The sequence below is a fragment of the Melozone crissalis genome, unplaced genomic scaffold (genome assembly GCF_028551555.1).
Source record: "Melozone crissalis strain CALT ecotype California unplaced genomic scaffold, PUWL_Pcris_2 ptg000019l_1, whole genome shotgun sequence".
Taxonomy (NCBI): Eukaryota; Metazoa; Chordata; class Aves; order Passeriformes; family Passerellidae; genus Melozone; species Melozone crissalis.
Window position 1 is genome coordinate 13579421 of NW_026535797.1, and position 14556 is coordinate 13593976.

General features: G+C 38.3%; 1 protein-coding gene across 4 annotated transcripts in view; it reads left to right on the plus strand.

The window, feature by feature from the left end:
* The window catches only part of BTRC (beta-transducin repeat containing E3 ubiquitin protein ligase), a 114481-nt gene that overhangs the window by 16314 nt on the left and 83611 nt on the right, over positions 1–14556 (plus strand). The window contains exons 2-3 of one of the 4 annotated variants that reach the window (XM_054277191.1): positions 304–372; positions 11048–11155. The exons of 1 other annotated variant lie outside the window; for it this stretch is intronic. In XM_054277191.1, the coding sequence (XP_054133166.1) occupies positions 304–372; positions 11048–11155 (177 nt within the window). The remainder of the gene's footprint in view (positions 1–303; positions 373–11047; positions 11156–14556) is intronic. 2 more of the 4 variants (XM_054277193.1, XM_054277192.1) reach the window with 2 other exon arrangements.

Below are 14556 nucleotides of genomic sequence, written 5' to 3' on the forward strand. Positions count from 1 at the left end.
TGTTGCACCCATCACAAAGGCTGTGCTTCTCCAAGTGCATTTTTGTGGAAATTAAAAAAAAATACCTATATATATACTGGACTGAAATGTAAAATGGTGTAAAACATAAAAATGGTGGCTTTATTAAAAAAGTGTTTTTGAAGCAGCTGATATCAGAGCAGTAAACAAGAACTAATCTGGGGACTAAACCTTCATATGGTGCTTTAAAAAATCTGCATTGTTTAAAGTGCTCCAGAATTTAGACTTAGGTTAGCTAGGTCCCAGTGTAAAAGGAGGTCTCTCTTTATGTCTATTCTCTCCTAGCCCCGAATACACATGCCAAAAGATGGATTTCAGCTTATATCTTCTGGATACCAAGCATGGCTAAAGCAGGTTGGACTGTATTATTGTTATTCATCTCATGTGAGGGACCGTGTTAGACACCTGTGCTTGTCTCATTAGTGAAGTACATAAATGAGGGTGTAATGAAGTTACAGTGCCATGTTAGCTGATACCCCTCATAGCCATCACTGTTTTGTGTTTATGCATGCTGTGTTTGTATAACATTTTCTCACCAGTCTGATGAATGTGCACTTCCTGTAAATAAAAGTTCAAAATGCAGTCACCTGGAAGCGAAGAGGGTCAGAGTCTGAAAACAGATCTATAACAACAGCTTGAATTACAGAATTAAAATGGGCCTTCAAACACAAAGCTGCATGGTGGTGGTGCTGGTAATAATGGGGAGGCCACTGGGTTAAAACTCAAGAGAATTGCATCTAGCATCTAATTCAGATCTGCCTGGGTGAATCAAGTATGGACACTTACTCACATCACATAACAATTGTGCAGTTTGACACAGTCTGACACTGTAGGGAGTCCCCACTCGGAAGTGGCCAAGTGCTATATTACTCTGGCTATTATTAAAGGCCAGGCTTTAGATGTCTCAGCAGTCTGCCTCTAGCAATTGCTGTCAGCTTTTCACTTTTGTGAGTGAAAAATCCCCCTTCAGAAAAAATAGCTTAATTTACAAATGGCCTGTACAGATCTGTTCTCTGATGAACATATATGATGAATCCTGTGTCCTTGAGAATACATGACTTAAAGTTGCTGTTTCTGTAGAAAGCCAGAATGTGTTGTTATGGCAACAAAAACTGAAATATGAAAACAGCACAGATAAGCTGCATCCTGTTGTCATGGCAACTGCAGTTGTGAAATGACAAAACGTGGTGGTGAAGGGATCTTCAAGGTGGTACTGTGAGCCCAACATAAACAAAGAGCCAAGTCACTTGAGCAGAGTGTGAGAATGAAAAGCTGCACCAGCAAATCCCCTTAAAATATGAGAGTTTCATTGAAGGTGCTAACAGGATGGTTTTGATAGTCTCCAGTCTTGTGTCAGTATCTTAGAAGCAGTAGGTAGTAATGTGCTTGTGCAAGCTGCTTAGTGCTGTCAGCTTGCTGCCAGAGCTTCAACACCAATTAGAAGATGGACACCAAATCTTATATTTGCAAGCCATTTCTTTGAATGAGTGATGTGCTGCAAGGGTGAACTGTGCTTTGGAGCTTCTTTCCAAGAGACCATTTCTCTCTCTCTCCTCAAGTCCACTGCAGTGAAGGTCAGTTGGGACACTGAAGCTTCTGTTTTCTTGATTTAAACTTTGCTGAGCCGGAGGCAAGGTGTCTCAGAGGAATCTCAACTCTGCAGTTATTGTCTCACAGAGCTCAAGTTTGTTGACCTATGGGGCATGGCATCAGTTTCTGTTTCTTATGTGGATTGGGAGAACAATAGGAAGAGGATTGTGTGGCTGTTCTGTTTTCCTTTTACTTCTGAGGCCAACAGAGCAGCCTTATATTACCAGTGCTGTGATGCAGGTGGGATATATGCTTTTTGGACTCTGAAAATACCAAGGGGGTAAAAAACCTAAAATGCACAGTAAAATTTCCAAGGAGGCTTTACACTAGGCAACCTCAAACAATAAAAGAATTTGCACTTTTTGAAAAAGATATTTTTTGTAAGCATGCTTTCCCTTTGATTTTTAATTTATTGATATTCGTTCTAAAGTCTATCTCAATCTTCTTACTCCTTGATCCAAGGAAAAGTTATAAACCTGTGCTTGTCATCAGCAGATACTGTCATGGAAATAGCTTTGCTATTCCAATTTCGTGCTCTGATTTCACCACAGGAAGTATAAGGGTAAGGCAGTTGATACAAAGGCTGGGAAGAGCTTTCATGAGAAGCAGAGAGGTAAAATTTTTTTGAGGTGAGTTTGGTTTGGTGTAGGATATCTATCAAAAGTACTACCTGTAGAATTCCTTAAAACCATGTATTTTAAAAAAAGCCACTCTTGATGTATGTAAAAGCATAATCTACATTTGCATCCAGATGGAATGGGGGCTGTGCATCAGGTTTATTCTCCTGCTGTCTGTATTTTTAACCAGATCCTAACTTAATGATTTTTTTTTCCTCAGCGTGGCTGAGTATTGATCTGGTGCCTGACTTACACAGGATGTGAGAAGTATCCCAGTAACATATTGTATTAATGTGGACGAGAAGCAGTTTAGATTACAGATGAGGTGGAGGAAGATGGAGTTCTGCAAGACTGGACACATACTATAAATATCCATAAAACTGACAATTTTATCTAAAACCAGTGCTGGCTGCATTTGCATATTTTCAGCCTTCTTAAACTGGAGATAATAGTTGAACACTACCTGAGCATGGGTTGCCCACACTGATGTCATTACCCTCTGCCCTTTAATGGCAGGTTTTATATTTAATGTTGCTGTGCTATAATGGAGAGTTGTGCTGTGTTTTTATGTGGGCTAGAGGAAATACAATACCAATGGCCAGAAATACGTGTTGCTTTTGGACTGGCATTTTAAGTAACCTGCATTGTTCTCTTTACTCTAGCTCTTTCCTGTTTAGGTGTTTGTCTTTTTGTAGAAAATGCAGTTGTTTTATTCAGCCTTGATCTTTGTTTAAGCTTTTGACTTGCTAGCAGTCTGTAACATCCCATCACCTGGATGCTGCCCCTTTGGAGACAAGCCACAATTGACTTCCAAAGGGAGACAGGGAGGGAATGTTTGTGTATAAATACAGTCAATAGACATGACATTTTAATTCCTATATTATATGGGCACTTTCTATAATTTAAGCCAAACCATGAAACTGGGCAAGTTAAGCTAATTAGGTAAAACACTTACAAAAGCTTATTTTGATTACATAAACAGGGAAGTAAAAGTATCATTTTTAGGTGGCTTCTGAAACATGGTAATTCAGAGTTAAAGCTAATGCCTCCCTTTTTCATAGCATTGTGAGCAAGTATGCATCACGTAGGATATGTAATGTAATGCACTCATCTGAGCCTTTCTGCCTCCCACTGTCTTTTTGTAGTAGAATTTTTAAAGCCAAGTTATAAACCTGTAAATGTGTTTTATGCTGGAAATTCTTGGTGATACCTTAACTAGATTGGTACCAGCAAAGGCCAGTATAATCAAAACAAGGCACTTCAGATATTAATGGTCTGCACTTCAGTCAAGTCAGCTGGAAAAGAGAGTGTAAAAACCAGGACTGTGGTGAAACCAAGATTCTTCTGCTAAAATTGCACTTTGCTGAGAGAAAAATGAAATTATTCTGGATATATTTTGGTTTTGTAATTTTGTCACTTAGCATCCTTTCCTAACTTCTAAAACATCTATTTTCAGTGGATCCATATGCTTTTTAAAATTCAGATACTAACTCCTTGGGTGGAAAGTTGAAATAAGATTTCTTTCTGCAGTTCATTTATTAATACTTGGCACTCATATAGTACATTATGTCCTCAAAGCGCTATGCAGGCATATCACTTATCCTTGAAACACTTTTGTGTGGTAGGTGCATAACAATAACTCAGAGATTTTATGGAATTAAATAAAGCTAGAGATGAGGGAAAAATCTAATGAAACTTCCGTTTCATATCTCCACCAATGTACGTTTTTTTCTCTGCAGTTTGTGTCATGAAAATAGAGAGAAGTTCTAGAAATGTTCCAAGATGAAGGTGTTTCAACACATTCCTTAGTATGCTATGTTACTCTGCCCAAACTCATGAGGAATTGTTTGTTATTGATCAGGCTTTAGACACAGAATTATAGAATCATTAAGTTTGGAAGATATTTCTAAGATCAGACATAATGGAGCTTAGTAGCAATTGTGCTTTCTTGCTTACCAAAGAGCCAAGTCCACTTGGTCTTGTAAAATCTCTGTTTAAGCCTTCACATAGTTTCATCTTTAGACCTTGGTGAGATTGCTCTTACTAAGTTTGTTGTTTTTTAAAGAAGCATACACAAGTCTCTGCAAGTTTTACTCCTTAAAGCAGGGTATGGCACCTAAATCTTAAAGCTCTGCAGCTGCACTGCTTTAGGTCATGCATTGAAGAGCTGTAATTATGAAAACATTAGTATTGTCGAGTTCAGATGTGATCCGTATAAGTTTCCTCAAACACTTGGCAAATGAGGATCTTGTACACCTTATAGATGGAAGCTGGGGCATGTTATTTCTCTTGACTTGAAATCACAGAGGTTGAACTCCAGTAACCACTCTTGGGGAAAACATTTATCACAAACATTTACCTAAAAGCTGTGATTCGATCCTCCCAGATCCCACTCAGGTAAGTAATTATCTGGATAATCTGAATACGTAAATCCTTTTCCATGTGTTTTATCTTTGATATTTAGGAGTAGTTAGTGAACTGGAATATCTTGTAAGAAGTTACTGTTAGCTAGGGAGTTACCAGAAGGTTAGAGAAGAGTTTGCATAATGCGTACGTTAAGGAAAATTTACTGAGCAATTACACGCAAAGTGGGTGGCTGAAGGAAAGAGAACCCTTTACAGCAGTTGGAGTTCTGTATGCACAGCAAAGCTGGCAGAATGTGGTAACACCCTGAGGGTGAAGGGGAAAACTGCTGCATTGAAGTCAGTGATCTGTACCAGGGTAAGAAGTCCAGTATTACCTAAGTTTGGAGTCCAGGAAGAGTGTTATAATTGAATCTGGTAGCATATTTCAGCCTCTGATTTGTGAGACCTAATTGTTTGGAAGTCAGACCCTGGTTGTGCCAGAAAAATACGCTCAGCTTTCCCAAAGTGAAATGTTGGTTTGCTTGATTCATGAAAAATGGTCCTAGGGTCTTTAATGAGATAGCTCAGCTTTTGTTATAGCAAAGCAGGAGCACAAACACTTTGAATCATACCCATACATGCTTGTGGATATGTGACCAAGGTGTCTGAACACAGTAGAAGATGAGGAATTGTGCAAAGCACTGGTTGTTACAGCAGCCACATCTGGCCCTTCACCATTTGGGTGCAATATGTGCAGTTAGAGCTGTTGGTGAGAGATCCTGTGAGATCCATCTCATGGTCGCACTCCAAGGATTACTACAGTCGTCTCTTTATTTTTATAAATTAATTTTCTTACTGTGGAAAGACTTTCAAGAAAAACTGCCAGTGATAAAGTCAGAATTACCTAGTTATAAGTATGGCAAACTGGTCTGGGATGCAAGGAGGTGCACATTTTAACTGCATGGCTTTTGACTGTTGTTTTTTGTCTTAATTAAGACTTACAGCTTTTAATGTTTTTCTTATTTTCAAGTGAAAACAGGCAAAAAACTTTCTCCAAAAGTTATGAAAGCATTAATTTGCTCTGAGACATGCTAGTCTCTTTGGTAAGTTCATAATTGGGCAGAATTTTTTTTAAAATGCATATTCTTGTCTCTCAGGTATAGAACTACTTCATAGCTGGTAAATCTGTATTCATATGTTAGGGTTTTTAAAGGCATATTATTTACACAATTCACTTGAATAGCTCCTCTGAAAGCTGTGTGGCTCTCTCATGTAATTATGTATTTAGTATGCCTTGCATCCATTGTTGGGATAGAGGAAAAGAAAAAAATAACTAAGCCCCACAAAATCTCCTAAAATAAATAATAAAAAAAATTCTCATTCTGTTTTGACAGCTTTTTTAGAAGTTGTATTATATACTTTTTTTTTTCAGATAAGAAGAGCTACCAAAGCTAAAAAGTGAAATATGTATGACAGATTTTTTAATTGCAAAAGTATACAAGATGCACTGGGAGTATTTTTTTTAATACTTATATATATTGAATCAGAAAACACCTCTCAGAACAGTAGAGGGAAAAATAAGAGATACCTTTTCATTTTTATGTGTATGTGAGAGGTTAAAAGAATGAAAAGTGGACCAGGGAAAGGATCCAAAATAATTTTTTATCCAGAAGTAAATTTCTGGACTTGTTATTAAGTTTCATGAGACCAGCATTTGTAATGTAAATAGCAGCTGCCTTATCTGATATGTTTCATGCAATGTGTTGCATTCTGTGGTGACAGGAATAGTGCAGACTGAACACAATGTGAAAGTGATGTATGTTATATTTTTGGCATTGGCTTAGTTAAGTATGTGGCCAAAAAAGTGTAAGAGGAACTGAGTGAGATGGAAAGGTCTTAAAGTTTGTTCTCCCATTTTTTGTGGTGTATGATAAAAATAATTCTGAATATTAGGAATCCTAGTAAGATCTGAGCGTGTGTTTGATAAAGGATTAAAATTCCTTAGGCACATTTCCTGAGAATTAGGTTTTATAGAGCATGCAGAAAACAGTAGTGTGAAAGAGACTTTCAGGGAGAATTGGTTTTGCCAGCCATCCCATATTTGCTTTCTGAAGTGGTGATCTGTCCCCTCATATCAAGCTCACATCTGTTTATATATTTCTAATACCCTTCAGAGCATCCCGTATGTTTTATCTGCTCCAGTTTGGCTGGTAGAATTTCTAGTGCCTCTTTTCCCCTCATGTCTTGGATTTTGTAGGAGTTAGAAATTGTGATTGGTTTATCTTTAGAGTTCACCTGCTTAAGGTGCTGAATTCTGTACTAGAAGGGAAACGATTCTGAACTAGGGAAGGACTGCGATAGATGTGGTTAGCATCTGAAATTAATTTTATGTACGGTACACCAAACACCAGCCCTTGGGGAGAAAATTTGGTTTCCTCTTTGGCTTTGTCACTAATTTGTGAAGATGTACAAAAAGTTGTTAGGCTGCCTGTAAATCAAAGGTGTTTTAAGTGCACAGGTTATCATAAAGTTCAGTACAGGGTTCTTACAGGGGTAGTAGGTAATACCTCACTATTTTAAAATGTGCCACAATTAGACACAGTAATTCTGTATTACTGTCTAATTAATTTCTTTGTGACTATGTGACTACGAAAAAAATATCCTTCAACTACTGTTTGATTTTCTTTTGGTCATTCTTGTTTTACAGTGAACTCAGTATAGTCAGTTTATGCTTTCATACCTGTGCACTGTAGTTGTGAACTGTAGTAGTTCAAGAACTTTATTTTTCCCTGTGTAGAGCCACTTAGTTTTACAGGACAAGGTGATATATTTCTGACCTGTAACACAATTTACTAAAACTGTGTTAGTTACCCCTAGTATATTGTATTTGCTGAAGGACTAGAAGAGAACAAATTTGATAAGAAAAACGCAGTCTGAAATGGTAATGTATAATCTTGTAATGCAGTAGCAAATAAAGTAAATAACCAATTTTTAGCACTGGCAAAAATTTAGCCATTGAGTGTGTATTGAAATTTGTCTTTAGGACATCAGATAATTGGAAGAGAGGGTAGACTATTAGAGGCAGAACATCTGATGTTGTCAAAAAATGTTCTTGCAATATAATTACAAGAATAATTGAATAGGTTAAAATACATCTTCCCTTCAGCTAATGGTTACTGTCCACTCAGCTCAGGCAGAGGCTGTCAATGCTTCTAGCCTATTTTAATTCAAAGTAAGGCAAACCCATTTTAATCACCAGTGGAGCAGCTGGAACCAACCTCTGTCAGAAGGAGGAGGCTGGTCTTGTTTGAAACTGTACTCCCTGTGTTTGTTTAGTGGGAAAATACATTTCAGAGTTCAGGGAGTGGGATTTTAAAATCAATTGGAAAAAGAAATTGGGTTTTTCATCAAATAATTCCCTGTTTTATGCCACTCAATGTGTATTAAAGATGCTTTGCTTTTCTAAATAAAAAGCTTTGCGTCTCTGGGTCTGAAAGTTGTGCAGACATCGAAGTATTTATGCAGTTGGGAGTTAGGAAAGTAAAGGGATTGCTGCATCCTGGTCCAGTACTTAGCAAGCAATACCAGCATTCCCATTTGGCTCTGGTCCAAGCACTGTGCTTCTGTATCTTTGTTTTGATGAATCGATGTAGATTGACTTGAGTTCAGGAGAGGATTTTTTCAGTCAGCTTTCAAGTCATGAACATTGAGGCCAGTCCCTTGTTTGTGGAGCTGACAGTACAAAAGTGAGCGTTTGACATGTGGCTTGCTCAGTGCATGGGGATAGAGGCTGTTGAGATTTTTCAGAGATCAGGCTCTAAATGAAGTTGTTCTGGTGGGTCACTCATCTGATTTACACACAAGCTGTTTCTATTGAAGCACCTGGGGCCTTTTGTTCAGGCTTGTGAGTAAGCCTCTTTCAGTCACCAACAGTAATTTAGTGTCTCTGCTTCATTCAATAGGTAAAAGGCAAGTACAGGAATGACATTTCCTTCCACGCTGTGCAACTTCACTCTTATGTTTTTGAGATAGGTAACAGAACTGTGCCACTAATGTAGATTTTGTTATATACTGGGACAGATTCAGAAATCATCTAAGGTATTGGTAGTTTTTTACTTTGTACTTCCTAACTCTGGAACAATACTAAGTGGCAGGAGTGCATGGGTGAGGAATGATATCCTCTGTTGGACAGAGAGCTCTGCAGAATAGCCCTTCAATGTTTTCCTTTGTTATTGTGGCAATTTTAGAGGAAGACATTTCATTGCCTTGTAAGTTCCCTGGCACAATAGAGTGCCCTACCTGCAGATTGTAATGACTCTGACTTGAGCTGTAATCTCACGTAAACCTTGAGTCAACTTAAGCTTGCCTTTCCACTGACAGAGTGCTCCTCATTTTTCCTGCCTCTGTACCTTTCCATGCTTGAGTCAGTACAAATATTTAAAGTAACCTCTTTTTTTATATTATCAGTCAGTTTTAATGGCAATCAGTTCTTTGAGTTCATTATCACAGTACAAAAAACTTGAGGCAGCCCCAGGGATGGGAAAGCTTGAGAATATGGAATAAATTATAGTTGCAAGTCCTGGATAACTCTGTATGAAAAAAAAATCATCCCATATTTATTTTGTATTATGTTATGAATCCTGGGATGGATAATGGTAAGCAGCTGATCCTCACCTAGTGAATTTGCTCTGCATCATCAGAGGAACCATGGAGTGAATCTCCTGTTACTGTGATGTTCTTGGAGACTAATAAGCAACTTTTATTTATATAAATAAAATTGGTGAAATGCTTAACCATGGATGTCCATTTCATGTATTCATTTTTTTAAAAAAAAGGTTTTTGTTACAACAGCTTTCAGTAGCTGTAGTGATACATATTACATTGCAAAGAAAAAAAATGCTGGCATTTGGAAGGTATTTTGTATGTGGGAGTGTTTAAGAGGTTAGAGTTGTGGACAAGGAAGTATGACTCACTTTTGTAGCTTGTTACAATACTGTGGCTGTAATTTTCTTGGCTTTAGGAGGGGCATTACATACAAGTAGCAAGTTCATGTGATATGTAGTACTATGATGTACTCAAATTCTTGAGTTTCAGTATCTTTGTAAAGGGAAAAGAGTTGTTTGGTTGATTTTTTTTTTTTTTTCAAATGAAAATGCAGTGAGGAATGTATTTTAAGGTATCATAAACTTCAGTTGAGAATGTTTCTATAGGTTATATTCCCCAGCAGTCTTTAAATACTATTTCTGGAACAGCAGTGTAAATTGCAACAAAGTACAGCAAAGAATGTGGTGACAGACAAGGTTAATCTCTGTGTCTGTCGGCACAGGACCAGATTATGGATGTTGGTGATCACCTTTCTGCTCATTCAGAGATGGGTTATGTTGCTCTTACCATACTCATTTAGTGCAAGATTGCGCAAGGTTTTCTAGCCCTCTCAAGAGCAGGAAGAAATGGAGGCTCAGAAGGCAGCTGTCATTTCATACCCATTCCAGCTGCCCTTTCCACTCAAATTTCCTCCCATCCCCTCCCCCTCTATTAAAAAAAAAGAAAAAAAGTGGGGGCAGGATTGCAAAAAAAGAAGAGTATGAGGGTTTAAAATCTCCAGCAGCTAATCTATCACATCCTTCAGTTTTCATGGCTATCTGCCAATTTAAAATACACTTGTTTTTTCCTGCCTTGCCAGTAATTAGACAAATGCAGTACTGCTTATGGCATCAAAAACTCTGTGTCTGGTAAAAGCAATTGCTATCATAATGCATCCCTAAATTTAATAGTAGTGGTGTAAAATGAATAAGCAGCTCTCTATTTCAAGGGGTAATGGCTTTAACTATCAAAATGACTGGTATTTTCCTTGATTGGCTGCTTTGGCTCCTTTTTTGTATTTCTCTTTGTAGGAACTGAATCAATTTATTATAAAAATTGTATTTTACTTAACAAACAACAAGGCAAGCAGAAACATGAAACTCTTAAAAAGTGTCACAAACTTCCTATTCACTTTGGATCATAGGTTTTTCCTATTATTTAGGAAAATCCATTTATAAACAAAACACAAACCTTTTTTTTTTGTCCATTTACAGACAAAACACAAACCTTTTTTTCCCCTGCAATATTAGACTTAAAGTTGTCGTTTACTTTTCTGCTTTCCTTGCCCAATTGCTTGCCTTATGTTCTGCCTGGAGCATTGCTGTGGATAGAGAATAGGTCTGATTAATTGGAAAGAAACTTTCTATTACTGGGAAAACTCAACGCATTGTTGTGGAATATTAATCAAAATTTACTTTCTTGATCCATAGTGCCTTTTTTTTTTTGCTACTATGCCATCTGTAAAGCTTCTCTCAAGGAAAAAGATGTTTCAGCAGTTAGTGCTGTCCTAAAGGGCAGTTGTGTTGATGCCATTTGGCTGAGCCTTAAAAGTTCCTGTAATCTGTGCCATCCTGTCTCATACAGCCCCATCTCATAGTTGTCCTTTCTCTGCAGTGCTCTATGCCCAGATCTCTGTGGCTGGGCTGCTCCAGCCTGGCGGACAGCATGCCCTCGCTGCGATGCCTGTATAACCCAGGGACTGGCGCACTCCCAGCTTTCCAGGTACTTTCTGTCTCTCCCCACTCCTTTTCTCTCCATCTGTGTGCGTGTGCATCTCCTTTACTTGCCTGCTTGACCTCTGTTTATTCTGGTTCATACTCTATGCCTCTCCTCTGTCATTCTGATCTCTGGTATTTTAACCCATCTTGTGTAGATTCAGGGCAGCTGGGGCATTTCCATTTACCTTGATATAATTATTTTATCTAAGTTGGCTTGATACCATCATCTTTTTCATTGGTTTTAAATTGTGTCAAAAAGATACCACTTAATTATATCTGGCAAACAGCATCCATCACACCGTCTCCAATCTGGCTGTTCTGGCTACTTGTGATTCCCCTCCTATCTAAATTTTCTGTGTGCCACTTGAAGGACTGAGAGGGTGAGTTCATTGCCATGATGATAATTGATGCCAGAAATTCTTTACTTCAGCTTTGTTAGCAGAAGTCTGGACATTTTGACTACAGAAAATTATTATCCAAGTAAGCTGTCAGTCAAAAGGCAAATAAAGGAAACCTTTTTATCCCTTTGATCTCTGAGTTTGTTAGATTCAGGCTTTTCTCTGTCATGAGTCGGTTTTCTGCCAAACCAGTTTGTTCAGACCCTTTGGGTGACCAGTGAATCTTAAAAAAATGCAGACATTCTCCCATGGGTAGAGAGTAAGGTGCTGCGTGAGCATCAAGAAATCTAGACTAGGCTCTCATGATCATTGCAGGCATTTTTGATGGCATGTGGACATAACAGCAGAGTCTGGGCTCCAGAGATATTATATTCACATTGGAAACTGAGGTATTTTATAAACTGCAGTGGCTGAGGACTTTATGAGTATCTCTGCAGAGAGCATGTTTTTTTGAGCTTATTGTAGCATGAACATTTACTTTGAGGTTTGTGCTGCTAGATTATGTTACTGCTGGCCTAACCTGTGACAGAGAGTTTTATTTACCAGCATCTTTCAAAACCAGAGAAAAAGAAAAGGCCAGAATCTTACTGAAATTTTCACTTGTTTTGGGGTAAGTTCCTTATGCACTTTAAAGGAAAGCATGCAAAGATTATTTTAAGTTTTACTTCTTGCTCCCAGAGTTAGGATAGTGCTGTGGAAATAATCCCCTTAGTCCCAGAGGAGGTTTAAGTGTCTTGCAGCTTTTTGGTGCAACTCTATTTGCTGACACAGCAGTAGCACTGATGGACTCTGGAAGGTGTCCTGCCAGGCCTCCTTTGCTGATCCAAGCTTTTAGTGGGGCTTTCTCTGGGGGAGGGGGAAACACGACTTTTTATTAGTCTAAGAGGACTCTAGAGACAACAGACAGAGTTTAGACTCCTAATCCTGATTTGCATAATTTGACTGAATCATATGGGCCTAATTTTTGAGCTTTTGGCTATTGAAGGAATCTCAAATCTCTTTAAGCTTAGCAGTATATGGAAAGTAATTTATAAATTCAAATTGAGACTTCTTCCTTTCTACTTGAATTATTTTTGATTACTTAAAATAGGCATATATTACTAAGGGAAAGATTAATTTATTTAAGCTTAAGATGTCCTTACTAATGGTAGATATGAACAATAACTGTTCTGCTAACACAGTGCATTGATATTTGGGGTCAAATGAGTCAGCTGCACACTGATTCATTGTGCTGGGATACTGGTAGGACTGACATTTGCATTTCTGCAGATTTTGAGAGACATTTCCATGTGTATTTAGTGACTATAGGAAAGTATGTCCTACTTGCCATCTGAAATGGTAAACTGGTACTCTTCACTGAACTCTGACTGTTGTGTTGAGGAGCACATTTACAGCCAGTTGAGAGAGAAACCACATTGCCAGCAACGGCTTCTGCAGCTCTGAGTCATCCACATTTCAGTCCATTTTTTTCAATGGGCTCTGATTGATCCTCATTAGCTTGCATGGTTTGAAGAAAACTCCCCTCTGAGGCATGGCTTCTGCATTTTCCAGTGCAGAATGGAGTGGTTTGGAGCCTGCTTGAAGCAGTGATGTTGCAGTATTTCATCATTCTTTAATGCTTTTTTTTTTGGTATCAAATCTTCAGGAAAGCATTAAAGACTTTCTTGTAGCCCAGTGAATTTTCTCATATTAAGTTACTTTCTTTATTCCGTAGCAAGCTTGAAGTAACTGGAGAAGCATATCAATGTTCTTTGCTTGTGGCAAAAGAGAAGATGCCATCTGGAAGGCTACTTAGTCACTGCTGAATTTGTCTAGTTATTTACATGCCTGCCTTCAGATGCTCAGACAGAAATGTGGAAAGATGCTCTTTTTGAATAGCTCAGTTAAAGTCTTGCTGACTCCTCATGGGGAGCATTGGCAGGTAGTTGATTTAGAGATAATTCTGTTAATATGTCAAGTAACTTCATTTTTCTTCTTTGTGTTTTTATTATTGGAGACAGGTGAAAACAGGATCTTCTGGTTCCTCAGCCCTGTTTTTAGGCAATCATCCTGCAGTGGGAAAGGCTTTAAGGCTAAACCCATGAATAGGGGAATAAGGAGCTAGAAACAGTTCTTTTTTACATCTTTTATCTCAAAGGACTTTGCAGCTGATAGCCTACTGTGTAGCTGAATTTCATAGCAATCATGGCGGAAGATGGCAGCAGATTGGAACATGAACTCCTATAAGGCACTGTGGGAAGTGGTCAAGTCAAAGAGGGTATTTTAACAAGAAAAAGGCCAGCTATTCTATTTTCAGTGTCTTGGATGCCAGATCTTACAGTACTGTTAATCTTCAAAGCAACTGAAACACCATAATAGCAGAGAGCAGTCTGCCTCTTCCTTTTTACCTAATTCACAGCCAACACAAATACCAGCTCCTGTTTAGATTGTAGACTTCTTGGGACAAGAGTCATGCTTTTACTACCTTTGTCTGGAGCCTAGACACAAGTGGAAAAGAAGAGAGTTGTCTTGTCAGCTTTATTTTGCCAAATCTGAAACTTTTATTTCTGTGACAGGCTCTGGTAATCAAAGGGGGAGCTTGGTTTAGCAGAAGTGAGCATGCATGTGAGACTTCCTCGGTCTGGGCTAAAAGCCCTGTCCTGGGGAGGACAGCATGGGTGTACTGTGCTAGGCAAATTGCAGCAAAAGGGAGTACACTTGAGGCTGTGCAGTATGGATGTGACCTCTATGGGCTGAGATTACTTTTGCAGAAAGGTGAACGTGCAAAAGATGTTAAAGGTATGCAGTGATGGAAGTCTGTTGTCCCTGTGAGACAGGCATGAACTTATTCTTCAAATTACCTTTACTTTTTTTCCCCTAATGTTTATATTTTTATGTTACAAAGCAGAATATTTGTCAAAGAAGCATTATCAGTGTATTGGTAGAAACAGTTGTGTCTCTAAATTTCCTTTGGCCTGTTCATGCACTTCTGTGTTAGAAGCTGACATTTTATTGCTGGAAATACGGT